Genomic DNA, 27538 nt, shown 5'->3' on the forward strand with positions numbered 1-27538 from the left:
CTTCACACTGTAAACGCGGGTTCTATCGTGGCACAGGTCGGTCACGGCGAGAGGATGAGAGGCCCTGTCCAGTTCGACCAGCCATCCTCAGCACCAGAACAACCAAACTTCCATCGACAACTCATAAATATAATTACATAACTATCACAAAATAGAGACGGGACCGGCTTTATTGCCTCTGCAGCTTTTGCCCAAAGTGTGTGTTATATGGGCGCTGGCATATCAAGATATACAGTATATGACATTTGCATATGTTGCTGGATCTGGTTAGTTCGGAGTTTTGTCAAAAGGCCCGTCGGCCCTGTCGACATCAGATAAAAACATATTATTAGCATCTCCAAAACTTGCTGGTTGGGATTGTCGGCTGGGCGCATGGGCCATGATCAACGGTGGAAATATCCATTGATGCTCGTGAGGTTGGTAGGTCTTGTGTTATATGCACGTAGCCCTGGCTGGCTGGCCAGGGTTTTTTGGCATCTATCGGTTTGCTCAGGCAAAAAGCATTGTCGTACGTGGGTAGACTTACTTACTACGTAGGTGGCCCCAGGCGATGAAGTGTAAGTGCTGTTGCTGCACATGCAGATAGCCTTATTAGTGTCTGGAGTAGACGAGGACGTTTTTGTTTTCTTGCCCATCTTTACTTCACTCGACTTCACCGCTAGACTAGGCTCGTGGCTGGAGGGACTCGTTTTGGGAAATAGAGTTCAGCAACGAGTCGAGCACCTTCGAAGGAAGGTTCTTGAGAGCGAAGTGCCGCCGCAAGCTGGAGTTTTAGTCGGCTGTCAGGATGCTACCCAAGCTGATATCTGAGTGGTTGAAAAAATGGTTGTAAATCTGACAAAGAGTGCATACCAAGCCACGATTTCGACCAATCAGGTAACTCCATACCTGCACCCAGCCCGAAATGTTTCATCTATCAGACTGCAACTGCAACCGTAGCTGCAACTGGCGATTAATCCTCTTCGGAGGATCGTACTAACAATCTCCTCCAAGAAGGAAGGACCTGTTTGTCTTCATGTTGTATTTACCCGCAGCAAAGCAGTGTGTTTGGTCGGTCGTACTCTACACAGTAAGGGGACAATAACCTGCAGGGCTTTATTTGGCAAGTTCCGTCTCTAATTGCACTCGACTATCAAGTACCGTTAGCTGTCATGGGTGACTTGACTTGGTTGACACAGATCACAGCTGGATATACGGCACGTGGCGAGACGTCTAGGAGCACGCCATTAAAAGAAGGGCTCGCCGTGAGACCAATGTTAGCATGTTAGAGAACACATAGTAAGCCGAGGAGAAGAAGCCAGCCCATGCTGTCGATTAGTGGTGGTATCTGGAGGTTTCGTTTCGATCTGGGCTGTGTCTCCCGTGCCTAGTACGGAGTGCCCAGAGACAAGACTCGACTAGCATCCATAAGTCGGGCCAGACTACTGCAAATAGACAGCCACTGCCAAAAAGAGACTGCTGCGACTGCGATGTTCACCAGAACGGGTCAGGGTCAGAAGAGTCCCACCCGTCCAGAACCACTTGGGCCACCGGATGCCAGGAGTTGTGGCCCCCGACTTGGGTGCAGCCGGTTTGACAGCGGATTGCGAGCAAGTCATGTCGTAGATTGTGATATCAAGCATAAGCTGCTCAATCTTGTTGAAGAGTCATATCAGACCTGTAGAGTTCGAACGCACACGCACAATCTGCGCTCGAGGGCCCTCGGGCTTTGACGTGTGGGGGGTTGGGAGCCTTTTCCTCCCAAGATCGTCTGCTACTTGAAGTGATATTCCTAATTGTTACTGTTTGTGGCTATTGTCTTACATTGTACTGCACCCTTCCCCCTCCTCTCGGGAATCTCAAGCCACTAGAAACGGCGCGTCGGACTATTCTGCTGATGGACAAACCGGCCTCCTGGTCAAGCAGGCTGGCTGTCTGGCTGTTTTGGGCGTTAGCGCACAGACAAACGAGACAAGTGGCCGAATGTTCGAACCGTTCGAATCGGGGGCATGATAGGATGGCAAGATGGGTGGATGGAGATGGGGTGATCTCATCCACCCACTTGGTCGGGAGATAAACTGCAATCTTAATCAACAGGTAAATTACAAGTCCTTTTAAGGCCGTACTGGTATGTGAATACGGCAAAGAAACAGCAATTCGGGAGTTTGGTCATTGGGCATAACCACCCTGAACTTTTTTAAGATTGCCGGGAAGGGTCGGCACTATACGAGCCCATTCCGACTCTCGTTTGGAACCGCCTAACCCTAGTGAATAAAAAAGGAGGGCCAGCTTTTTCAAAAGTGCCTGGGCGAGCGAGCTGGAGGGCAGTCAATTGGACCGCGGATGAACAGGTGAACAGGGGGTCCGTAAGGTTCCTGGACGCTTGGCAGCTTGGGGGAGAGTTCTTGAGGCATCCCTGCCTGCCCTGCCTCGCGACAAGGATGAGCTATCCTCCTAAGGTTAACTGCTTTTTGGGCATGGTACCCTTGGAGTCTGTACATTCCTATCCTGGCCCCAAGTGCGATCGTGATTCGACAATCCCGACCTGGCACGCACTAATCTTCACTATTGAGGAATGATCTGCACAAATTGGGCATTCGTCCACACACAAACGGGATGTGCCAGAAGAATGCCCAGCCGAAATCAACAGCAACTCCCAATCAGCCTGTGCGGTCATTTCGAGCCATGTGAACTACTATGCAGAACGGGCGTGATGCACAACGACGACGACAGCAACGCGACAGGTATGACGCCAGTATTATCACGACGTAATGACGGAAATTGCGGGGGCGCATGGTCCTCTGGTCCTTAGGAAGAGGGGGTATCGGGAGAGCTATCAAATTATATGGCACATTGCAACTGCGAGAAAAAGCTTATAGCGTATCTGGAGGTAGTCAGTCGCTGAGGCCGAGCACTCCTTGGTCATTGCGAGATGTAAGAGAGGCACATAGGGAAAGAAAAGCCGGCCATCGTGCAGGCAATATGCTGCAGTCAGACTCACGAAAACCGGTCCGGGTTCCCAACATGGGACCTACACCCCCTCTCTTCCAGTCATCGTTCTCGCCGGGCCCCCGGCATCCTTGAGATCTTCCTCAGCTTGCCCCCTGCCTGCTGCATATGCGTGCGCAGGAGGCGTGCGTGTACTACTTCCCCAAGAGAACGATTATACCGACAGCTCGGGTCGTCTGTCGATAAACAGGTTCTACCGCCGCCTCGTATCTATGCAGGCCGCTCCCTCTAGGAAATATGGCTCCGTTTCCCCAACGCTATTGCGCGTTCTGGGGTGCCAATCACGTAAAAATATCTGCAGATATACTAGCGAACACGTTTTGCCGGCGAATCGGTAGGAGTTCGAGCCGATACCAGGTAGGACACACAGGTGCAGCATACCATTAGCTTCATGGCCGTTCTGGCCTCTCCCCTCGTCTGGCTATTTGCAAGGTATAACATATTCACTACATAACTGTGTTACACGAGAGTGAGCCAAGGATGCAATTTCTTTATACGCAACTGGCAGTGCGGATAGCCCCTTCCCTAGCACGCAAACTTACATACAGTACGTATGGATGGAAATTTGCAAACATCACTCCAAGCCGGGGAGACCCATTTCGACATCTTGGTAAGGCTCACCGGTTTGTGATGCGAGGCAGAGAACAGCAGCAGTGCATGTCGGTCTACTAGGATATACGTATCATTGCAGCATGACCTGATAAGTTAGATGTATACACTCATATCTGTCTCCAAAGGCAAGGTCGTCAGGATACACGCACCACACATATTTGTCATCTATGAACTCGTCTGCCAGGGCGTCGACCTGGACTGATTGGCATCAAAGCGGGCCTCATATGGATATGGACGTTTATGACATGGCAAAATCGCTCATGGACCGAATTCGGCTGCAGACCGCCGACCTACAAAGTCTGACCCGGCTGTTTGTGATTTGTCGTTTGCGGCCCCAATCTGGTTCCGGAGCTACAGTTAGTTGAGCCGCATGTTTCAGAACCATGGATTTGGGGATCGCCAGAACATTTGGTCACTGCGTGAAACAAAAATACGTCAACGGGCAGATACACTCATGTGTGTGATGTAGATTGCAACGTCAGTGTGTCTGCCGACTTTGACATGTGTGACTGCGACTCTGCGAATTGCTGTTCGACTTGCGGTGTAACGCTGGTCGTCGCGATGAAAGTCCCGAACTAGCACTGATCGAGGCATCTCGTCGTCGTCGTTCAGTCGTACCTACTTTATGTTCCCGCACCCCGCCTTTTTCTTGTGGCTGCTCCTCCATCAGGCGGCGCGACGTTGCGAAAAGACGTTGAGCTGTGAGGTAGGTACGATCCGACCTTATTATTGACTGATCAGCAGCCTGAAACCGCTCGCGAGGAAAAAGACCAAGGCGCCCGCTCCACCAAAAAGGCTCCGCGAGCCCGATCGCCTCATCGCTTCACTTTTTCTCCAGACCTTGACCACGCGAAAATCGCCCGTCGAGCCAGGCCCCTACTCACTTGCGAAGAACTGCCGAGAGCAAGGCCACGCCCCGAAATCCCTGGCCCTGGACGGTCGGGGCGTTTTTCAACCACCACCCGATACAGCCCGGCCCATGGCTACGGGGGATATCAGGGCACTCGCCCGGCACTCGAGAGGTTAACCCAAGTAGTGTTGCAGTGCTACGGCATGGTCAGATCTTACTTCCGGCATCCCCAACCCGAATGGGCACGCTCGCACACGCTTGGCTCTTGATTCAGTGAACTGCATGGCCTAGAGGCAGGCGAAAGACCAAAGTACCCGGCCGACATTACATCGCGCCAATTCGCGATGCAACCTCGCCGGACGTCAAATGCAACCCGGCTGCTTGTAGCGTCCCATCATAACCATACAAGAGACTCTTATACATGGCTCCGCGACACCGTGCCTATTGATTCTCCTTTGGCCTTTTCGGCGCTTCTGTCCGTATTTCTCGTAAATGCCGCTACCTGTTGCTCGCCTAGCATCCGGGTGTTGACTCAACGCCACCCGGAATGTCACTCAAGCCTTCTTTACGTTGAATCAAAGCCACTGTGCATTGTAACACTGGCACAGGTCACAAGCAAAACCGACTGCAGCTCTTTCGTTCAGCCTCGACCGGACGGACGCTGCAACCCCGCGATATCAACGCGCTAGAGTTAAGCTCACCATCGCCATCACATGGCTTCCCCCTGGTAGTAATGGGAACTCCGTCCGTCTCTCGTGGAGATACATACTCGGAAACATGCACTGCGACTTGCACTATTCACGCTACGGTCTTTTTTCCGAACTAAAGTCGCTCAGGCTGCTCGAGAAGGACGCCATGCCTAGAACAGCTGGCGGCAGACTACAATAGGTGTAGTAGTAGAACCCCAATCTTCTGGAATGTCGGCTTCCGAGCTAACATCCGCGCCGGTTACACACCGTCCTTTCTAGGCGCAAGGACCCTGATTTCCCGGAGACGAGTCTCGACGCAGACCAGGAGTTCCTTACATATTTGACGCCGCTGCCGACGACGATCCTCCTGGTCGCGCAATAAAGGGCCGATATGAAAGAGACGAGAGCCAACGTCGCTTAGCTACTCCTGGCGAAAAATGTATCGCAATTTTCTTCGGTTCACCTGAAATAGGTATGCCCTGCAAACCGGCCTTGAAGTCAGCTGTGCTATTTGTGTGCTCATGATCGTGTCATGGGGTTTCATGTTGGGAGTACTGAGTTAGGTGGCATACGCGACTGACGAGTGTCGTCCTATCATACGCCCCGGAAAGCCACTAATAAGCCCGACACTCTGGTATCTATCTGCCGCCAGCGAGGGCCCATTCGATCTCAAGACGATTTAGTCGTGGACTCAAGCATGGAATGAAACCATCTCGAGATGTGCATTGCCTTGTTTTTTGCTTTTCAGCTGAGCTGGCCATATTAAGACACCCATAGCGGGATCGTATGAGGCTTCAGATGAAGCTGTATTCTTTTCCCGGCTGACTCATTTCGTTCCATGCAGCAGCGATCAACCGTCACCGAGCTATGTTCAGCTCCATGCGCGGACCTGCGAGAGCCCGGGGCCTGGCGCTCCGTATGTGGCTTGTTTCAGCTATTTCGATCGCGGCAGCCGGCAGAGAGAGACGGCGTTGGATCCAGGTAAGGATGAGGGGCGGTCAGGAGAGGCTACCTAATAATTTATTTCGACATGTTCTCTATATTCGTCTTGCTGCCACGAGCTATCGTTTCAGATGACCAAACAAGGCCCTCTTACGAACTACCCCTAACCCAGTCGTCGGTTTTCTAGGTATGGATGGAGACCATCTAACCTTTTTTCTTCTTTGCGATCTACAAAACACTTGGCTCATCAGGAACTTCTACCCGAAAGATCTCCAGAGCTTGTTGGAGTCGTTTCCGCCGCTACGTGCGCTGTAAGTTCCGACGTCATGTCGGTCTATCATTTTTTTTCTCTTTCTCTTTCTTTCTCTGTGCCCCATGCAGGCACGCGTGCGCACCGCATCCACCGTAGGTATGGAAGTGTGATAAATCATTTCGCGGGCTAGCCCGACCGCCTTATGTTTGCTTTTGATATCTTTCCGCTGTGACTTTTGTGATGTGTATGGAGGGGTGGGTGCGTAGTGGGGGGTTGTCGGAAAAGCACAGCACACGTCGTCGAGTGGGCATTGAAGCAGCCAAAAAGAAAAAAGTGAGGGTACTTACACCAGAGGTTTCTTTTCTGAGCCACGTTCGGATACTGACGATGACAACTTACCCACGGATTCGGCGACTGGGAACGAATCACCTTCCAAAAATGGAGCAAGAGGATGGGCATGAATCCATCCATCACTTCACCTCCTTCCTGCAATAAGCAACAGTACCCTGCGGGCCAGCCCAAGAACCACGGAACAGGAAGGTCTGGATTGGGACGAGCTGGAGTGCATAAGCAACAACGCGACGAATCTGGCTTCAGGGATTGCATTCCCAGGCCACCGGGACCACACGCATGTTGTTGTGTCGAGTCGGTCTGTCGGTCTTTTTTGACGCGATACCCAGACAGCGCGCCTCTTCCTTTCTGACTGGTCCTGAAGACCCGACTGCCTGTTCAATGACTAACTAGAAGCTGGCTTGCGGCGCGAAACAAAAACAAAACCTGTCGGCTACATCTGCTCGTCCGAAGATCATTCGAGTCGGTCAAGACTCCCGACCCAAACTAGCCTGAGGTGGGTTTCTTTTTTCTTCTTGTCCTTTCGTGTTGGCGTACAGTCAAACAGTCTGTCGCTGCCGTCAGTCGTTGACACCACCAGGATATCCATTTTCACGTTTTCCCACGTTGTCGTCCCCAAACCTTCTGCCCAAACCCCTCCACTCTCCCCTCCCCTCTCGTGTCTTTTTGCTTTTTCCTTGTCAAAGCGGAGCCTCGCGATGGTCTTCCCACTACCAGCGTTACATTCGCGGACACCGCACATGGGGCCCGAGTGGGCTGGGGACAGGCTCTTTTGTAATTTTCTCCTTTCGCGATCCCTCTGCGCGATCCACAAACTCTCGGGGAATATATGGGAATCCTGGCACACCATGTTTTTTTACTTTACGTTCCGTTCCAGCAGCAAGACCAGCCAGATCCAGCCAACGAGCTCACCGGCCGGCCTGCCTTGCCTGTAACATTGGGAAAACAAACGTCGCAGAACTCGTCGTCTCCCTCTACAGCATCCTTCTCCTCCTCCCCCTTGCCATTTGCGGTGGAGCAAGGTGACTTAGGTAAGGAGGAGCCAGGAATCCATGCTGCCATGCCACCATGCCTGCTGCGTCGTCGCAACGCAAACCGTGAGTGAACGAACCTGGCCGAGCGCACCACTCCGCACCACTCTTATTGCGACCGTAGCTGTGTGTCCAATGCCCAGTGCGTTCCCTTTCCACACCCAAAATGATACGATGGTCTGCTGGGGTTACTTCGGCTCTGGCCGAAGCCGTGTGCGGTGCGGCATGTGCTTGTGCTTGCCTATCCTTCCTACCCTGCGAAGCGAAGCAAGCAAACACAGACATCTCGGCAGATTAATGAGGCCAAAGCGAAGTGGTAGATCACGCGCATCGATTTTCGGAGTTCTACATCGTGCGGATGTGCCCTTGCTAGCAGCAGGCAGGCTGATGTGATGAAGATTGGCCATCCCCGTTCAAAATTCTTGCCTCTGGCCCTGCCAGGGCCTGCTGCTGTTCCCTGTGAAGGAGCACGTCCTGTCTAGTCATCATCTCCGGCATATGATGACACGAGAAGAACAAAATCGATAAAAGTCCTTGCACAGAGGAGAATAATCCTCATTCGGCGACCCTGGCAGCCTGGGCTCCTGGGCGCGCAGGGCCAAACAGCTGGGGTCCCCTTTCGTGCACTAGGATCGACAGTGATTCTTCCTCCGGTCCAATCGGCGTGTGAAACCTATTCCCACGTTCAAAACTTGACGTTGGCGATTATGCTTAATCGGGGTTTGGATGCGAATCAAACGGACGCAGCTGGACTTATCATCCTTCCAAACCTCCAAATCCCGCCTGCATCACCGTCCTCCACAATGGCAGCAGCTACATATGTACGCATACGTACATATAGCATGATTTATTCTCAGCTTACATACATATGTGGCCTCTTTGGGGAGGGGAGGGGAGGGGCCAAAAGGAACGATGAACAAACAGGCAAGGCAGATAGACATGTGATTCCATGATACTAGATATTCCGATTGGAAGGAACCAGCCCTACAACCACGCAGCAGGATTCCACGATGATTCCACTGTAGCGTGGGGATCTGATGGTTTACGTGTGTATACACAACCTACCGGACGTATTACCACCTGCTGTCCCAGGAGCTCCGTAAATGGACGTTGAGGCGCGCCTCCCTGGCCAATCGTGCCGCCCCCTCCGCTGGATCTGACATGCGCCAAAAAAGCCCTCCGTGAAACGTTTGTTGGGGCGATGGTTTTGTTCGATGGAGTCCCGGGTTCTGTTCCCGGGGGCTCCTCCCCCTTTTCTTACTTGCGTCTTACCGTACTGTAGTCTTGCCTTGAATTTTTGGGTTGCAGTCGCTTCGCAAGACATACATACGCATGTACGCACCGTCACTGCTCCTCCCTTGCCTCCTTTTTCTTATAGCAGCATCGTGGTGCTGTACGTGGGGTATGGTAGGTACTAGGTAGTATTAGATATGCGTGCAACTCAACCCCGAATGTGACAATGGCACGTGGGACTTTTTATCTCAAGATGGTAGCCAGCTCGTCCACCGCGTAGAGCAAAACTCCCTGGGCCGCAAAGCCTTACTGCGGTCCGCCTGGAAAAATATCAGCTGTAACGAAACTGATATTTCTACTTGGACTATAACAGAAGAGCTCGCCCCTCCCTTCACTTCAAGTAGTTCGTTTCCAAAGCCGAAGCGAGCATGTGCCGATCGGTCTACCAGGCATTGTGTCCCTGGTAGTCGGGCATAGCGTGCCCCCTCCCTCGTGGCGTGTGTACATACGGCCGTTGGCCGTTCCGTGGCCTGTTCCGAGGACAGATCTGACCATGCAGCTGATCTACATACTGCTTTCCAGCAGGTGGCGTATGGGCGTTCCTGTCATCGCGTGCATGGGGGGTTCAGCTCTTTCAGGAACGACAGCGCCCTGCATTCATGGCGTCCGTTATAGAAAGGGAGACGAGAAGGAAACGACGCAGGACGTAACGAATCGCAGCAGCCAAAATGAGAGGTTCTACGCCTCATGCGATGGCTGGGTATTCTGGCAGACTGTGGTGGGCATGGCGTATAGAGCGATCAAAAGTGGTCAAGAGTCAACGAAGTCGTTATGGCGCACGTGGCTGGCTGGATTATTGAACGCCTCACGGATGAGCCGAACAAAGGGCCTGGTACGTAGGTCCCGAGGGATTGGGCAACCAGGATCAACGGCCGTTTGATGATTCTTAGACGTGGTACAAGGACGCCGCCAACCCTAGTTGGAGATAAGAAGAAAAGAGACAAATTGAAAAGACTACTTCGCAACTCTTGTTCCAGCAACACGTTGGGTCAGCCGTTGACATCTGCCAGAACGAGATGTGTAGCCGAGACGAGATACCTAGCAATATGCGTGCCATCAGGAGTCGGTTTATGCTCGCATCCTCCATCCAGTCCTCTTCCAGCCATAAGGTTCCCATCTAATCCTGACTCAATAGCTTCACATGCTGAACTTTGCGAAGAACTAGAAGGACTCTCGTCAGACACTTCCCCGGGTTATGGTAGCTGTCGCACGGAGTTTGCGTTGGACGATTAGGTGGCCCTGCAGCTTCCCATCGGGATCAACTGACTGTGCCTGGATACGATGCCTCATAAGATGGGATGCCATCGCATCTAACTTCGATGGAGTTTGACAAAGATCCTGTACAGAGGATTGGTTGGGAACACCCAAAGCGAAAAGCGTACCGTGTCAGATGCAGGTGAGGATACGTCCTTGCTTGAGGTTATTCGCAAAGCATGTGTCAAGAGGCGCAAACGAGGTATCGATGGCGGGACAAACGGGAGGCAAGCAAACAAACATCTAGTAACGTCAAGTTTATTTCGCGCCTCCCCTACTTCTTCCGCCGTAAAATGAGCGCGAGTAGGCCCTGTCCTTCTTGATTTACACCTCTCGCGGTCCCCCGAGAAACCACGATCAACGTTCTCGCATTCCCAGTAAGCCAAGAACTTCGGGGAGTTTGTGCCTTGCTGCAGGGAAAGTGATAATCGCCATGGCCAGTATGCTCCCAGTCCTTCTGGTAACCCGGTGGCTTCTTCCGCTGCTTCTATTGTTGGTCGGAGGCGCATCGGGCACCGGAAACTGCACGTCGGGACAGTTCTGGTGCCAGGATCGATGTGGTTCGTATCTTTACGGCGATACATGCTGCATGATGCCCAGCGGCAATTATAACCTATGTGGAAATAGTAAGTCGCTTGTTGCCCATGCTCATATACACACCTCTCTCTCCCCGATACGAAGGTACTGCTCCCAGCAGTGGCGATACGATATTGAGACCTTCCAGGCACAAGCTGCTGCGGCAATGGGTGCTGTCCATCGGGTTTCATCTGCAACGTGGCGGAAAACTACAGCTGCCTGAAGTACACCTCAGTCGTCCAAAGCCCAATCGTTACCGCATCGTCCACCACATCAACATCATCAGGCGGGTACGCGGCCCCGCCGCCGCCCTCCGCGACCGCGTCCATCATCGCGCTGGCCCTGAGCTCGATCCAGTGCAACGACGAGTCCGACTTCCCTGGCCACGGCGCCATCCAAGGGAGTAATGTGCAGCTGGGCAGCCAGCAGGCGTGCATGAACACGGGGCTGACGGAGGACGAGATGTACGACGGCAAGGCGCCCATCACCTACAGCGCGACCATCAGCAACGTGCCGTACTACTTCGCCATCAGCTGGGTCCGCGGCTGCAAGACCACCGTCGACAAAGCGAGCCCGGCGCGGCTCCTAAACCAGACGTCCAAGGACACGCCGGGGCACGACCTTGTTTGTACGGAGCTGCTGTACGATAACTGGAACAACTGCACCGGCAACGGCGGGGTGAGCGGCTATGTGGACGCCGGGTGCTTGAGGTACAACTTCACGCCCACGGCGAACACTTCTTGATGCGAGCGGTGTTCGTGATCTCCTGGCTAATGGTGTGGTGGTGGTGGCCAAGCAAGTTAAGGATGTAGCTAATCGTCAAATCTCACAAGGAATAATGCCAAAATTTGAATCTGAACAACAACATTGGCCCTCATATCCAATTCCTACGAAGTTTAGTCCAATAACCAGACTTGCTCAAGTTAAGGTGTTCTATCTTTGATATGCCGCAGCGTTGAACAAAATGGTTTTTTTGGCCGATCATTGACGATGTGTTGTGCTAAATGCCTGAAAAAAGGACGTGTCATGACATCAGTTGTGTGGCATCACCAAGAATAGGAAGGGGCGCCCAATGAAGAAGGCACATCTTGCAGAATGCTGCCAGAAAGGGATGGATGGCTCCTTCTCTTTGTCTCTTCAACTCTGGCAGCGGTCTGGGCCGCTCAGAATGTCTTTGTCCGGAAGGCTACCCATTTGCGCCATGCTCCTCCCAAAGAATCCTAGATATTCGTCGTCCATAGATACATCCTTTTCAGAATCATACTTCCTCTTCTTGGCTGTTGCAGAGAAGATGTCTGCTTGGGCAGTCTAGCGGCAGACCCAAGATACCTCCTCCTTGGCTCGCGCCCAATCTAAGTCATCGTGGCATCGACGCACAAGAACACGCCCTTCTCGATCATCCAGTGTACCTGACCGATAGCATCGAGTCAAAATGAGCAAACTAGAAAGATTCGCTCTGACGAATCGTCACAGCACCAAATCGCGCCGCGAACGACCGCTCCCTAGGCCCAGACCGGCCCCCTTACAATCGACCGACGATGCCAACTCACGGTCACTGTTCGGAAGACAGAAGGATCTTATTATGAACCAAGTGCGTGATTTCAGTACCCAATATTAGGTACAATCTGACCTTGCCGTAGCTTCTCAGTCCGAACATCCGACACTTCAGTTTTGATGGAACCGGCTTACCATTTGCCAGAAGATCGCCATCCCCGAGAAGTAGGTCCCGCCTACGAGTACATAATTTTTCGACCATACTGACACTGGGATCTGCAGCATCGTCCAATGAATCACTGAGCTCCGACGTTGGTATTAGACCTAAGTGGGACAAGAACACGTTGTTGAGCCTGTCTGACAGAGCGCGGCATGCAATGAAGTATGAGAAAAGCCTCGAAACAGAAAACACCAACCTCAAGAGCTTCTTGGAGGACGCCGTCAGGGATGAGATGTACAACGACCCTGCCTTAACCTTTGCTTGTATCGAATATGCCCACCTCGACAAACTGCTCGAGGATGTGATAGAGTTCGCCCGGTTGCTCAAAGACACGAATTATGCAACGGTCCTGCACTTGGGATACTGGGTCATGGTGGCCCAGGTTGACAAGCTGCAAGACCTCGCCTCCAAGCTGCAAAATGCGTGGAGACAGCGTTTCCTCGAACAATACCTCCTCATCGACAACCACCGCATGAAAGACCTAGTAAGGGTCGGTCGCTTAAGAGAGGTTTCCTTCAACAACGACCTGTCCTACGAAATAGGTAAATGGCAAACCAAGGAAACAAATCCAATCTCCGAATTGGAAGGCCGCTTGCAGTTCGAAGCCGGACAGTGAGTATATGCAGCCTCCACCCCTTTGAGGAGCTTGGGTGTATCTTGCTGACCGTGGTAAAAGCTGGTGGCTCAACTTAGCTTGTGCCCAACGCGATGGTATCGTCACAAGTTCGGTCGAGGAGCCCACGAGCGGTCGATATGGAATCACCACACTGCCACTTCTCACGGGCAGGGAAGAAGTCATATATGAGAATGGAGCCGAAGTCACCAAGTACATACGATACGGCCGTTCGTCCGATATGCACATACCTCTGATCTCGCAGGTCGGGAAGAATATCCGAGTTCTCAGGGGCTATCGTCTGAGGAGTATATATGCCCCCGAAGCGGGCATCCGTTATGAGGGCCTGTATGTTCGATTGGGGATCCAACAGGATATCAGTATAACGAGGACTGACTGATGATCTGCAGATATACCATCCGGCAGTACGGCACGAAACTAGACATCGTGTCAGAGACCTATCGCCTCGAGCTAAGACTGCAACGGGTGCAGGAGCAACGGCCAATGGATGAGCTAAAACAAACCCCGCAACCCTCACAGCTTGATGACTGGGCGCTGTACGAAAAATTGGAGGGCAACGAGATGAAGAGGATTGGCAATGCCAAGTATATGGAGTGGAACATCCAGAAAGAAGAAGATAGGCTGGATAGAGAGAGTTGGAGACGGGACTGCGAGTTCAGGGCATCGTTCTCCTAGAAGCTGAAGATGTTCCGATACGAATGGAAGGGTGAGCGAACAAGTGGTGGGTGGTACTGAGTTCAGAGCGTCCTGTCCTGGAATGACCCACGTTCATTTGGAAGCAGATTGTGAGGCCAGAGAATCATCGGATCTCAATGAAGCCAGATCAAGTCCAGCCAGTTGCTTGTTGAAATGCCATGGTCGTAAGACAGCAATCGAGCTCAACTGCCGATGTGTTGTGGCTGTCAGCGGGGCTCCTTCCTGTTGGTATAAACTTCGTCAAGTAAACTTGGTGAGGGTTTGGCCACCCGTGTTTTTGGACCGAAGCAGCCTTTCGGGACCAAACATTTATAAAACCACATGTAATCACCGAGAACCTGCAAATACCACTGAGAGTGTCAGTCTCGTCCGTCGTTACACTGCTGTTCCGTGTTGCAGATATGATGTATGTGCATGCGCTGACTTTAGGGCTAGCTGCATATACTTGTTCGAAAAGCGGGGGTGATCCAAGACTAGCGGTCGAAGGCCACAGCGGCAAGGCAGAGAGAGCCTCAAGTCAGCATTCGAAACCAAAATCGTCGCAATGGCCAAGGGCAACAAGAAAGCGGACGATAATAAGTCCAAAAAGGACACCAAGGCGGTGGATGGGAAGGGGAAGGGTAAAGGAGGTGGTGGTGAGCAGAAAGCTGCCATTGTGAAGGGGGCTCAACATGCCAAGATTCGCCATATTCTGGTACGTTGCATTCCATTGTGTCGGGTCGCTACAAGAGATCTTCAGTACTGACTACTCAATACAGTGCGCCAAGCACTCGAAAAAAGAGGAGGCTCGCGCCTTGCTCCTAACCGGAACAAAGGAGAACAACTTCGATGCAGTTGCCAGGAAATATTCGGAGGACAAGGCAAAGCTAGGTGAGTCCACTCGAATCTACTGTCAGGCCGCTCGAACAGAGTTACTAATGGAAAGCAAATAGGGGGTTTGCTGCCAAAGGTTACAAAGGGGTTGACACCCTACGACCCGTCTTTCATGGAGGTTGCCTTCAGCATTCCAGAATGCAAGGTTGACGATGTGTCTAAATATGCTGCATCGCTTGGCGAGGTTAAGACAGCCGATGGTTACCACATCCTTCTTCGTGAGCCCTTGTAGTGGCCTCTCCACCTAGCACAGTATACGAATTCGAATGTCAACTTACAAGTGTCACATTGGAGGTTAGGACTGATTCGAGGAGGGCTCTGTCGTCAGACGTTCTTCAGAAATGAGGCCTAGCCAAGCCGAAATCTAGTCCTTGGGAGAGCCTCGATGTCACAGGACTTTGATACCGTTGCACTATCCAGCCCCAGCCTGTAGCATGTCCTACGACCTTGCCTGTCATCTTCAGTATCGGCCCATGACACCACTAATAGTAGCAAATGGAGGTCCGACTCTCCCCAAGGCTCCACTGCCATCAACAGATAAGACCATTTTCCAGTCTCGAAATTCTTAGCGACCTCCTGTTCCTGTACATCAACGCTCATCAATTTTGGCGAATACTTAATCCGATACCTGCCAGTAGTATCTTCACTTGCTTCAACACTGCTTCCATCTCCCATGTCCCTTCCATTAGACATGGTGCTTAGCACATGCGCCTCCCCCTATAATGTGAGTCGGGTCACCACGCCGTTGTGTCGCTTTGTATATGTTCATGCAGTCAGTGGTGCTGCCATCTTTCCATTCCAGACCTTGGAATCTAAAGTCTGCTGCGCTTTTGCCGATATCTTCTCTATGCCATCCGCCAATTGACCAAGAAGCCTTGCTCCCCCAGCCAGCCCAAGTCCAAGAAGGGAAACAGCGTCTCCGTGCAGGCGTCCCTTTTATCCAAAAACGATCGTGGGCCCAGCAAAGTCCACTCAAGATGGAGTCGTTTTGAAAATCCAGGAGCGTTCGGATGCATTCTGCCGTTGGAGTAGGTACTGCTCTCACGTCAAATATGGGGATTCCCTGGATGGTCTTGAATGTTGGATCGTGGCGACAATACACCTTGATGGCGCCAGCAAACCCATTGATGGAGTCCGAATCCATGGTTAACTTTTTATCTGTGTAGACCTCGAGTAGTGCCTCGCAGTGTTCGACCTTGTCAGTAAACCGTTTCATTGCGTCGTCCAGGTTGTGTGTTCCCGACAGTGACATTGCGTCGGACTGGTCATGCCAATGCGACCATGCCAGAGATGGATTTTCGGGGAATGCCGTGTCGTATATGAGTTCACCATTGACAATAGGTTCCGGATACGAGTCGCTGGCGTGTACCTCCTCCGACTGGAAGATCAATTCGTAGTCCATGAAATACAGCCTACGCGGGGCTAGGACAGATTCCTGAAAGCACCACCCTCGACTGTGCCAGACCGTAGCCGGAAGCGCATATTTGAACGCAGGCCGCGTGGAGAAGACGACCAGATCATCTTCGATGGTGCCCAATTTCTCGTCCACCCGACCTTTGAGACTCAGCATCATCTGCCCTGCCCTGGGAGTACCACCGACCCCAGGCAGGGCCCCCTTGGAACTGGCGGCGATGATAGTCACAAGCGCATTGGAGTATATTAGGTCCATCTTGGAGATGTGATCGCCGACATGCTCTTGCCCGGCTGACTGGTCGATACAGAACTGGTCTACCCAAAGATACTGATAACCTAGATCTGTAACCACCTGCATGGCGTTAGAAACCACCCTCGGGACCATTGGCGGCAGGGAAAGTGCACTTGCTTCGTCGGATTGGCAGTTGTCAACTGTAACCATGTCGCTGCCAGCCAGACCCCATACATAGCTGAGAGCGAGATATTTCATTTCGGCCGAGTAGTTCACGATGGCGCATGACCGACAGTCGATGACTCTCATCCCGGGTATACTGAACGCGTCATCCAAATCGATGTCACAAGCCTCAAGCCACTCACGAACCATCCCGGGATCGTATTGAGCGCCGATGAATCGCGACAAGGGGTAAGCCTCCGAAGATTCGTTCTTTTCCAGCATCACCCGCAAGTCGCGAGTCCTTGCGAAGGCCAGATAGCCTTCTCTCTCGACACGTTCTTCATTGATGTGCTGGACGTGAGTCGTCGCCCCGGAGTGCAGGATCGCCACCTCGACATTGGGCTGAAATAGGTACCGAATGCGCGAGTCTACAAGCATGCTACGCTTGTTGAAGGCCGACAATTTCCAAGGCGCAGACTGTGCCTCTCTTTCGTCCACCTCTGACAGGAAAGTCCTCGCGAAGAGGCTGCAGAGAGCACAGTTCGGGTCAAGGCCGACTCGCTCGGCTACATCGATCGGACTAGACGCCCCTTGTCCAGCCTTGGAAGTATGGTCCAAAGCGGCAGACAAGTTCGTTGCCCGACACTGGCGGCAGAGGAAAGGTTCCTTCCCGGGAGAATCGGCATCGAGAAGACGTAGCTGCTTTTCTAGCTGTTCTGGTGAATTCCAATAAGATGGAGATGACTCTTCGTCCGAGGTATCACTTTCATCCGAGCTGCCACTTTCTTCTGGATCGTCGCTATCATTCAATCCCCCACTATCTTGCGTCTCGTTGCTTCCATGACGAAACAACATAGAACAACCCTCGCCCGGCGAGGTTTGCACGATTTCTGACTCTTCCATGGCACAGATTGACGCCGATAATCACATCTGAATTGTGGTACCATAACTTGGAACTCATGTTGAAGGTGTGAGTGCCCATGGTCTGTTGCCGGGTCTGAGCTATATTATATTGTCAGGACACTTCGAAATCGATCAGCAGAGTTTCTCGAGCCTGGGTGTGGGTTGATCCTCCTCCCACATGCATGTAACACTAAACATGCGACCTGCAGTGATACCGACATGAGCTGTGTTGTGATTGGCCCGAGGCCTTGTTTGTGCTTAAACCCGGCGCTTAGCAGCAAATCCGATAACTTGTTTGGAAATGATAGCCTTATAAGATTGGGACGATGCAAGTTGTTGGAAATAACGGGCTGGGTCATGCTATGGCATGCCTGTTGCTATCTCCTTGACGGCGACAACGCTGCCCCCACCATATCGTGTCGTCCTATCAAGTATAGACTAAGGAATAATCAGTGCCCTGGTATCGTACTTATCCAATTAGTGGCATAATACTTATTCCTACTAAATGATTAGGCCAGTCGATTACTTGCGGAAAATACTTATGAATACTATTATACCAAGGGCAGCCTTGTCGCCATTAGGAGGATATTCGTAAACAACGAGTCCATACTGGGCAGCATACTACTTGTGTTGGTAAAACCACAAAACGTTATGTCATGGGCTAACAAGACGCAGCTCGCCAACGACTTCGAATAGATGTGCCACCTATGTTCATCCTCGCAGTTAATTGTGGGCAAGTGTGCAATCACCCTTTTTATGATAACCTGAGCCAAGCTCAGGAGTCTCAAGAGACCATTACTCCCGCCAATATTGCACATTCATTCACTCATTCACATCGTCAAAGGTAGGGACTCCATGATGATTGTCTCAAGTCTGCTTTTTCCATTCCATTGCAGTATCAAGTGCCCTATTTCCAGCAAATAGAGTGGTATATCCCATGAATCCATAGGGAAGACGTCGTGATATCCATCCTCAAAATCTATACCGCCCCACCATGTAACGCCGGTTTTTAGACCTCCGCTTACTGCTCAGTCTGGAAGTAGTTGAGGAGGATGGATCGCTCCTGAGACTCCTCACCCCAGTCCTTGACGACAACGCAAGAGCAGTTGACAACCTTGCGGGCGTTACCCTCGCGGTCCAGGACACCTGAAAGAAAGCGCATTAGTAAACCGCATTGCACTTGGCGAAGATTGTGTGTAGTGAAGAAACTTACAGAGACCAGCCCACTCGCCGAGCTGCTTGCCATCGGGGACCTTGATCAGAGGGATCTTGTGCTCGGAGCAAAGGGCGATGACGAGCTTCTTGTAAGCCTCCTCCTCGCAGGCCTCGTTCAGGACACACATGTGAGCCTGGCGACGGTCGAGAGCCTTGGAAGCCTCACGGAGACCGCGGGCGAGACCATCGTGCATCAGAGCGAGCTTCAGAACACCCTTGAGGGCGTCCAGAACGGACATCTGGCCCTTGGAGGCATCGGCGGAGACTTCGACCTCTTCGGGGGCCTCGGGGGCGTTGTTCTCTTCTACGTCCGACTAGAAAGGGAAGACATGTTAGTGAATTATCACTGCGCAATATCCATGGTTGGTTGTATGGGTTGACCACGCTGTGTGCGCCCGTGTGCACAATTTCCACACAGAAGTGCAAAGTGGGATGCCAGTCGCAAACGGCAGCGCATCACAGACGCAGGCCCGCGGGGTATTTATTCGGAATCGAAAATTCGAAAGAAGATTGGGAGCATACCATCTTGATTTGCGATATGTCAGTTCGATCCTCGAAGAGTGTGGTGCGGTGTATGGGATTGTGGTTGTTGGTGAGAGTTGTTGGTAGTGGGAAATTATCGAGACTTTTGTCGAGAATCAATTGTTAATTGGCAATTCAATCCCACGCAAGCTTGTGGCAGGCGCTTTCTGCTTTCTGCCGTTGAACCACACCTGTGATTTCTCGGTGGGGCAGATCTTGGAGATTTTGGAGCTGCTGGACCAATCAGATCTCACTAGGGCAAAGAAAAGTGGCTCGTACAGCCACGCACACGCCCACTATCCACTACACACCGCTTGAGGCTACCCGTCAATAATTTTCACAGCTCGGCTTTTTCTAGTAGCCTTCCCTCGTCCACCAACAATTCTTCACAAAGTCCAAAGCCCACCGTCGCTCAAGACTTTCAACGAGGTATGTATGTTCGCACCAGGATGGAGTGATTTGTCCCGCCACGCCCTTCAAGAAGCCAGGGAAAAGCAATCAGGTGCTGCCAATCGATCGAGATGTCGTTGCTGCTGTCGCAAAAATGGATTTTGATCCTCCGGGGAGCTTCAGCCACTATCGCAGATCTTGGTGGCCCCTGATACGCTTTTCCCTCCAGTACTGAGCGGGCAGAACCCTCTCTCAGCTCCATCCTGAGTAGAGGGCACTCTCCACGCTCAATGGCTTTTGAAGGCTAACCAAAACTTTTTCTCTCCGGCAGATACCTCATTTCCCTTCACCACGATTTGAGAATCTCCGCAAACAACCCACAACACCGCCAAAATGGTCAAGACCTCCGTCCTCAACGATGCGCTCAACGCCATCAACAACGCCGAGAAGACCGGCAAGCGCCAGGTCCTCATCCGACCTAGCTCCAAGGTCATCGTCAAGTTCTTGACTGTCATGCAGCGTCACGGTATGTCGAATCCCAAACGAGAACCAACAACTTTTCATGTGGAAGAGACACTTGCTTGGAAGATTCCTCCTTGCCCTGTGGTGATACATCCGCCCCTCGCTACCATTCGGCATGATAACTGGATACTGGTCTCAATCTTCCCACGGCCACAGTCTTTTAAGTTGCCGATAGAATATTGTATCACTACGGGCGAAGGAATCTTACAAGTGTCTCTGATCTATGAAAATGAAGTTCTCACTTTTAGTCTTTCGTCACATTTTTTGCTGACTGTTTACCTCTTCAGGCTACATTGGCGAGTTCGAGGAGGTCGATGACCACCGCTCCGGCAAGATCGTCGTTCAGCTGAACGGCCGTCTCAACAAGACTGGTGTCATCTCTCCCCGCTACAACGTCCGTCTCGCCGACCTCGAGAAGTGGGTTGTCAAGCTGCTGCCCGCTCGTCAGTTCGGCTACGTCATCCTCACCACCTCTGCTGGAATCATGGACCACGAGGAGGCCCGCCGCAAGCACGTTGCTGGCAAGATCATTGGCTTCTTCTACTAGACAGACAACATCGGTCGAATGGGGAACTGAACCAGGATCTAAATTAAAAAATAGTTGCGGGTTAAGAATGGATGAAGCACTGTGCTACAGCATTTTCTGGCGTTGATTGCGGGGGTATGGATAAAACAAGCCATGTGCTTGAGGATTTCTAGAACCAAAAGATTGACGATACCACGAGAATGCGACATCTGTCCACCTTACTTTACTGTCGTGAATTGATCCTGATTGCCATTGTTTGTATCGTAACTTTAGAATTGACTTCGGTGGACAATATATATATCCTATCTTTAGGTGGTTGACAATCTACGCCAGAATCATCCTATCCGCAAGGTTTCCACGCCGGAACGGGACATGACCGGCTGTGCGCTAGCATCCCGGACTCCGGAGTAAGCTACCGATGCTCGATCGAATCACCTTCCTCATGGTTTTACTATTCCCTTGTCCAACAAAGTTGAGGATTGCGACGGATAATCATCGACTAAATTATGGCTACGACAATTAACCAACTACATATGCGTACTGCGGTTCGCGAAGATGCATCCCGGATCGCGGAGATTCACATGGCAGCATTTGGCTGTAACGCCATGCTCCATGCCCAATTCCCCACCCTCGCTATACGCAAGGAACTGCAAAAATGTATCAAGGACAAAGCTGTCGCCGACATAAACGATCCAAAGATAACTGTCCTCGTGGTGACAAGTTCTGATGGTAAGGACTTATAGTTGTGGCTCTCGATAACCAGAGATTTGGTATATACCCCGTGATGAGCAAACTACTGACTTCCCCACCAGGCCCGGAGAACACCGCTGGCGCAGTAGTCGCATTTGCCAAGTGGTCACATCCAGTCCTTCCCGGCGAAGACTACGTCGAACCGCCTTGGATATGGCCAGAGGGTACTGATCTCGAAACCCTCAGGGCTTGGATGGCCAAAGCTTTCGAGGTTGAGAGCCGTTCCGCCGTCGGAGGTGTTCCTTGCTATCGTATGTGCACCTTCGCTTTGCCGGGGCCTCACTTTCTACTCTTTCTCTACTGATGATATAAATGCAATCACCAGACCTTTCCTTCATCGGTGCTGATCCTAACTTCGGCCACCATGGAGCTGGCCGCCTGTTGGTACAATGGGGCATACAACAGTCCAAGGCGAGTGGCGTGCCCTTGTACCTGGAGAGCACCATAGAAGCGGCCCCTTTCTACGAGAAGAACGGATTCACTGCCGGGGAGACTATTTCTTTGCCCATACATGTTGACGATGGTATCGAGACGCAGATTTACGAGGAAATTGTTTTCACTTACTGCCCTACCTAGCACCACGCATAGTATTCATTGTTAAGCCAGACCGAGGCTTCCTCTACAGCATTGCCGTCATCCGTAAACCACAGCGCACTCGCAATACTAGCCTCCTGTCTCTAAACCCAGGCGGTATTGAAACTGCTCTGCTCGAGGAGACTGTGCACCAATGGGGAAGGCTCCCACAAATGCACGTGGTCCAGTCGCCATCGCGCCGCCTCCGTCTGGGCGGCCTGGAGCACAGCCTGAAGCGCGGCAGCCTGCTCCGTATATGCTTCTATCGCTGCTAGCGATAAATGGCCCTCAGATGGCTTGTTGGCAGTGAAATCGCCTTCTATCACGAGGCGGAGGATGTAGAGGACGTTTCCGCCATCCTCATCGAAAGGATGGTCTGGATGCTTATAGTAGCGGCGCACCCAGTATGCCCACACTTGCTTGCCAGGGTTTCCGGCGATAACCCCTTTCGCCTCCGCTTTCTTGCCGAAGATGTGTTTGGTAGCAAAATCTTCCTTTCGGATATGCCACAGCATGTGATCCAGTTCTGGCAGGATGACTACCCGTTTTTGTATCGTGCTAGGCGTTGCCATTGCTCTACGGACCATAATCTCGTCCCTGTGGCAGAGCTTCTTAAGTCCCGACTCAGGAATCAGCTGCACCGACAGCTCTGACTTCTTCACCTCCACAGGCGGGCACACGAAGTGCCCATTTCTTGGGTTGGGCAGCCAGCCCAGTCTAGCATAGTATTTCTTCCCAATATCCGAGTACAGAATGCTACCAATGATTTTCCTACTTAACTCAGGTTGCCATCCGCGCTTTAGTACCTTGGCCAGCTCCTTCATGAAGCGGGTTCCGTAGCCGCGGCCCCGGTACTCCGGCGGGCAGAAAACGCTAGCGACGCCATAAACGATGCACTCCTCGACATTTCCCCTCTCGTCGCTGAAGAGAGCCCGCTTTTGGAAAGCCTCGCAGGAGCAGAAGGCCTGCCGCTGGCCGGGCGGTAGCTTCTTGTTGACAAAAATCCACCGTGTCATGCCTCCGTCCCGGGCAAGCGGGACCGTTGCAAGGTACTGGGCCTCGGCGAGATACTCGGGAAGGGTCAGTGAGTCCTTCCACGAGGCCGCGGTGGCGGACCAGATCTGGGCGCATTCTTCCGGGGTCGGCTGGGGGGCTCAAGTGTAGATCAGGGGAGTCGGCTGGGAGTTCGATGGTGGGTGCCATCCTGGGTATTGTCACATAGTGGCTACTGCCGACTTGCGAAGCATATATCGGTAGTAGAGTGTATGCGGAAACGCTCTGAATGCTTCCTAGCTTCTATGTGGTGATGTCCTAAAACTAAATACAACGGTGGAATATCCGCCAAACGATGATCATGCCGGGGCCTAGATGCGGGGGTGGGAAGCGCCTCGGCCATGCGGGGGATAGCCCAAGAATTGGTCTTCAATGTTGATCCGTGGTCTTGTAGACAGCTGGGGAAGCTCAAATGCAAACTCTCTCGAGAAAGCACCTGGATTGGCTGTAGAATTATTCCATTTGATATTGTCAGAATCTCCAGATGGCCCCGTCCCACATGGAAACGGCATGCCGGGGCCGGCCCGGATGATGGGCTGGATTTCAGCGCCAGCACTGCGCCGCTTTGACGCATGTCTCACGAGAGTTGTACAACTGCCGCCCTCTACCGAAAGATTGAACGTATGCCTTTTTCGGTAGCATATCCGATCATTGATGCATGCGAACTGTCGTTTCAGAAAACCAAATATACCTAAAGTTATCCGAATTGTCTTGAGATGGTAGGACTTTTTAGTCCTATGCCTTTTTCGCTTCCTACTGACCCCATGATCAAGCTAGAAAACGGACATGCTCGCAACCAATGGGAAGGCGTGCCCATCGCAGACATTGTGAGGTATCACTAACAAATTACTTACATATTGGCCCTACTCGCCTTGGATCTTGTATCCACCGAAGCTGAGAACCCATGTATCTAAGCCTCGCACATGTCAGCCCTGAAAGTTGCGCCCGTAAGCTGATGTCACTGGGCAACAGGTTGTATTTATTTCAGCTAGCAGCCAATGGCTTTGCCCAAGTTCTCAATTTGTCGGATTTTCAAAACAAAGCGTTCAAAGCGTTCAAAATGAGTCCGTCGTGTCGTTTGCTTGCCGTGCCGCAACGGTCGGAGGTGCAATGCAACCCCCCAATTACGCGTCATGGGCACTCTAGCATGTGGGTTTAATTGAAACAGGGATCAGCAACAGCAGACGGCCTCACACCACACCGCGGCAAAGCAATCGATTTTTTAACCTGCCTGCTCCTTTCGGCGAAAGATGCAAGGAGAGAAGCGCGCAAAGGAAATGAAGTCTGGTCCATTGATTCGAGAGCTCGTCCGGTCCTCGCACCCGGGGCCTGGAACGACGTGGCCAACCGACATTGCCAATGAGCCGGCAACGTTGGTTTTCCTTCCATTGGTTGATGAATACTTGAGCAGGTAGGTATCCCTGATTCGAAGAGCGTTGAAGTTGGTGCCACTTTTTTCTATGTAACGAAACGGGTGACCAGGAAGGACAAGAACGACTCCCTCCGCGGTGAAACCTGGCAGGCCACGACGGTTTTTTAAAGAGACAGCACCTGTCGCGACCTGGGCAAGTCGGCTTCGCAACTGCCATCAAATCCGTCCATCGCAAGATTACCTACTTCTATGTTAAGTCCTTATAGTTGCTGCACAGCGCCTACCTCTTGCCAATGCTCGAGTCGACCCGAGGTAGGTGACGTATCACATCTACTGGCCTCCACATATCACGTCTCTCATTTCCCACTAAGCTTTATTAGTGTCCAGCACCAGCGAGTTCCCAGCACGGCAGAATCAAAGACCCAGACGCCAGACTCCAGAGACCCAGGCCCAGGAACCAAGCCCAGGAACCAAGCCGAGACCAGACAGGACACACGCATGGTAGCTGTAGCACACCATCGCGGCCTATGCCATTAGACCATCGTCCCTTCTTCCCCAGACAACCACAATCTGAGTTTCCCCCACACCTCAGATGACTTTCTGGCCGGTCCAAATGTCGCAGCGTCGTCTTGTCAATCGTTAGCCAACCCCAGTCCTCATAATCTTCTTGCCACGATCCCTTTCTTCCTTTTTGGGTGGTCAAAGGAGTCCTTTCTGTCCGTCGTGACGTCTCTTGTCCCCTCCTATAGTCGCCCCGAATCCCTCACCAAACCAGACCCCCACCACCGGACTGCCGCTCACTATCTCATCTAGTCAGGGAAACCTTCAGCGGTGCTGCTGCCAGTCCAGCAGCCATGGGCGCACGAATGCGACCTCGGCAGGTGCTCCTGACCGCAGCCCTCGTCTTCTTCGTCATTTGCGTCATGTCCCTGTCGCGCGTCTCGACCCCCGCCGCCAACATCGGAACAAAATTCCCAGCCTCGGCGGCATCACACCACGGCACCACCGCGGCCTCGTTAGAAGACACAGCCGCGCCGCCACCCGAAGCATACGATCCCACGCCGCAAGCCCCACCAATCGGCGTACATCCCATGCGACACCTGATCGATAAGGCCGAGCATGAGTTCAAGGTGCTAAAGGAGGGCCAGTCGAAGACGCTCGAAGACGCCGTCGCAGAATACCGGAGGCGATACAACATCCCTCCACCCCCCAACTTCGATAAATGGTTCGCCTTCGCCAAGGCCAGGAACGTCCAACTTATCGATGAGTTCGACAACATCCACGACGCATTGACGCCCTTCTGGGGGCTCAAACCAGCCACCATCCGCGCGAGAGCCCAGGAAGCCTTAGGGTTCGACAATCAGTTGCTGGGAGTCTTGGTGCGCGACGGGAAAGTATCATACATGCAGGGAGGCGGCGATTGGCAACGCGAGGCAACCGCTGGGATGATGGACAAGTTCGTCCATTGGCTACCTAGCATGGACTTGTGCTTCAATCTCCACGACGAGCCACGGGTAATGGTGCCGCATGACGACCTATCCAGGCTCGTTAAGAAGGCCAGGGAGGTCAACATGCCAGCAGCGAATGAGCGGAAGAAGCCAAAGAACAACTTCACGAAACAACCGAAGGGCTTGAGCGCCGGGACCAAACTGGAGGAGAGCAAGCTAACCCGGTTCAACGTCTTCGCGCATCAACCAACCTGGACACATTCGCGTTTATCCTGCCCACCAGAGAGCCCCGCGAGAGGCCTCGAGGATGAGGACAAGAAGGACGATCTTTCCAAGTATGCCCTTGGGGAGTTGGGCTTCGTATACAACATCACGGCCATGTCCGACATCTGCAATTCGCCCTCGCTCAGTTCGAGCTACGGCTTTTTCGACCGCCCAAACGCTTACAACATTGTCCATGACCTGTTCCCCATCTTCTCGCAGTCGAAGCTTTCGTCTTACTCGGACATTATTTACCCCTCCCCTTGGTATTGGTACGGAAAGGTCACCTATAACGAGGAACTTGACAGGCCCTGGAGCGAGAAGGAGGACAAGTTCTACTGGCGCGGAAGCACCACTGGTGGGTTTAGCAGAAACGGTGGCTGGCGCCGCCAGCATCGCCAGCGATTCGTGCAGAAGGTCAATGCGGCGGATCAGGCCAAGATTCTAGTCAACACCGGATTCGGGACGAGTCAGCATTGGGAGTCGAAGCTGGTCAACCGCGGCGACTACAAAGAGATCATGGACATCTTCTTCAGCCACATTGGCCAGTGTGACCCTGGCGACTGCGAAGCCCAGCGGGAATTTTTCACCATCAAGGACCGTGTAGAACAGCAGGATGCTTGGCGGTACAAGTACCTGCTCGACATTGACGGCAACGCTTTCAGTGGTCGCTTCTATGCCTTCTTGAAGAGCCGAAGCATGGCTTTCAAATGGGCCATATTTCGCGAGTGGCACATGGACTGGTTGAAGCCATGGGTCCACTACATACCGCTCAGTCTGCAGGGCGATGAGTGGCTCGAGGCCGTCCGGTACTTTGGTGACGGCACCACAAGCCAGAAGGAGGTCGAGAAACTGACCATCCAAAAACGGGAGTGGGCGAATAAGACTCTTCGAAATGAGGATTTTGAGGTCTGGTTTTTCAGGCTACTACTAGAGTCAGTACAACCCCCCGCCTAGCCCGGCCGTGATGCATGATGAGTGGAACTAACTGGTGACACAGATACGGTCGGGTCATTGATGATGACCGCGATAATATTGGATTTTCCACCGGCACAACCAGTGCTCCTCCTGTAAGCACACCCAAAGAGGCCGCGGGAAAGAAGCCCATGCAATAGGCCCCTTAAATTAGGAAGGCCCTGCATCGTCGTCATGCTCGGCCATTATCTGCATTTTCCAACTGCCGTCTGTTGACTGCCGGCAAGATTTTGGTATTGCGATACGGTTGATTAAGTGTTTTATCTGCATGCACATCAGCATATGGGAGGAGTTTTTCTCATTTAGATGGTCCAATTGGCGGGGAGTTTGTGGTTGTCTTTTTCGTTTCCGGGTACGGTCCGTTGCGATCTATGGTCCCTAGGAAGCCTAAAAATTGGGCGGTGATGGATGTCAGTCTCTTGTACAACTTGATTCCCCCTCCCCTTTCTTGTTTCAGCCGCTGTA

At 52.3% G+C, this 27538-nt stretch overlaps 10 protein-coding genes across 10 annotated transcripts; 6 read left to right on the plus strand and 4 right to left on the minus strand.

Annotated features, from left to right (window-relative positions):
• Nucleotides 1-7546: 7546 nt before the first annotated feature.
• Nucleotides 7547-8001, minus strand: PG986_014910 (uncharacterized protein; the record flags this gene model as incomplete). The annotated part of the gene is made up of 2 exons (XM_066851132.1): nucleotides 7547-7757; nucleotides 7811-8001. 2 exons carry the CDS (start codon nucleotides 7999-8001, stop codon nucleotides 7547-7549), a joined length of 402 nt encoding a protein of 133 aa, XP_066693370.1.
• Nucleotides 8002-10878: 2877 nt separating this feature from the next.
• Nucleotides 10879-11583, plus strand: PG986_014911 (uncharacterized protein; the record flags this gene model as incomplete). Its single annotated transcript, XM_066851133.1, has 2 exons — nucleotides 10879-10889; nucleotides 11055-11583. 2 exons carry the CDS (start codon nucleotides 10879-10881, stop codon nucleotides 11581-11583), a joined length of 540 nt encoding a protein of 179 aa, XP_066693371.1.
• Nucleotides 11584-12271: 688 nt separating this feature from the next.
• PG986_014912 (YDG/SRA domain-containing protein) lies at nucleotides 12272-13862 on the plus strand (the record flags this gene model as incomplete). Its single annotated transcript, XM_066851134.1, has 5 exons — nucleotides 12272-12430; nucleotides 12480-12558; nucleotides 12616-13165; nucleotides 13230-13514; nucleotides 13577-13862. The coding sequence occupies 5 exons, from the start codon at nucleotides 12272-12274 to the stop codon at nucleotides 13860-13862; spliced, it is 1359 nt and encodes a 452-aa protein (XP_066693372.1).
• Nucleotides 13863-14427: 565 nt separating this feature from the next.
• Nucleotides 14428-14988, plus strand: PG986_014913 (FKBP-like protein; the record flags this gene model as incomplete). The annotated part of the gene is made up of 3 exons (XM_066851135.1): nucleotides 14428-14577; nucleotides 14642-14753; nucleotides 14816-14988. 3 exons carry the CDS (start codon nucleotides 14428-14430, stop codon nucleotides 14986-14988), a joined length of 435 nt encoding a protein of 144 aa, XP_066693373.1.
• A 453-nt stretch (nucleotides 14989-15441) lies between these two features.
• On the minus strand, nucleotides 15442-17466 carry PG986_014914 (uncharacterized protein; the record flags this gene model as incomplete). Its single annotated transcript, XM_066851136.1, has 1 exon — nucleotides 15442-17466. The coding sequence occupies one exon, from the start codon at nucleotides 17464-17466 to the stop codon at nucleotides 15442-15444; it is 2025 nt and encodes a 674-aa protein (XP_066693374.1).
• A 1021-nt stretch (nucleotides 17467-18487) lies between these two features.
• On the minus strand, nucleotides 18488-19206 carry PG986_014915 (40S ribosomal protein eS12; the record flags this gene model as incomplete). Its single annotated transcript, XM_066851137.1, has 3 exons — nucleotides 18488-18612; nucleotides 18680-18995; nucleotides 19204-19206. 3 exons carry the CDS (start codon nucleotides 19204-19206, stop codon nucleotides 18488-18490), a joined length of 444 nt encoding a protein of 147 aa, XP_066693375.1.
• A 385-nt stretch (nucleotides 19207-19591) lies between these two features.
• On the plus strand, nucleotides 19592-20671 carry PG986_014916 (40S ribosomal protein uS8). The gene is made up of 3 exons (XM_066851138.1): nucleotides 19592-19632; nucleotides 19925-20119; nucleotides 20403-20671. Exons 2-3 carry the CDS (start codon nucleotides 19987-19989, stop codon nucleotides 20660-20662), a joined length of 393 nt encoding a protein of 130 aa, XP_066693376.1. The 5' UTR covers nucleotides 19592-19632; nucleotides 19925-19986; the 3' UTR covers nucleotides 20663-20671.
• Nucleotides 20672-21147: 476 nt separating this feature from the next.
• Nucleotides 21148-21967, plus strand: PG986_014917 (acyl-CoA N-acyltransferase; the record flags this gene model as incomplete). Its single annotated transcript, XM_066851139.1, has 3 exons — nucleotides 21148-21370; nucleotides 21454-21642; nucleotides 21717-21967. 3 exons carry the CDS (start codon nucleotides 21148-21150, stop codon nucleotides 21965-21967), a joined length of 663 nt encoding a protein of 220 aa, XP_066693377.1.
• Nucleotides 21968-22068: 101 nt separating this feature from the next.
• Nucleotides 22069-23211, minus strand: PG986_014918 (uncharacterized protein; the record flags this gene model as incomplete). Its single annotated transcript, XM_066851140.1, has 2 exons — nucleotides 22069-23109; nucleotides 23194-23211. The coding sequence occupies 2 exons, from the start codon at nucleotides 23209-23211 to the stop codon at nucleotides 22069-22071; spliced, it is 1059 nt and encodes a 352-aa protein (XP_066693378.1).
• A 2032-nt stretch (nucleotides 23212-25243) lies between these two features.
• On the plus strand, nucleotides 25244-27213 carry PG986_014919 (uncharacterized protein; the record flags this gene model as incomplete). The annotated part of the gene is made up of 2 exons (XM_066851141.1): nucleotides 25244-27033; nucleotides 27099-27213. 2 exons carry the CDS (start codon nucleotides 25244-25246, stop codon nucleotides 27211-27213), a joined length of 1905 nt encoding a protein of 634 aa, XP_066693379.1.
• Between the last annotated feature and the right edge of the window lie 325 nt (nucleotides 27214-27538).

This window comes from Apiospora aurea (assembly GCF_038362705.1).
Source record: "Apiospora aurea strain CBS 24483 chromosome Unknown utg000010l_segment0_segment0, whole genome shotgun sequence".
Lineage (NCBI taxonomy): Eukaryota > Fungi > Ascomycota > Sordariomycetes > Amphisphaeriales > Apiosporaceae > Apiospora > Apiospora aurea.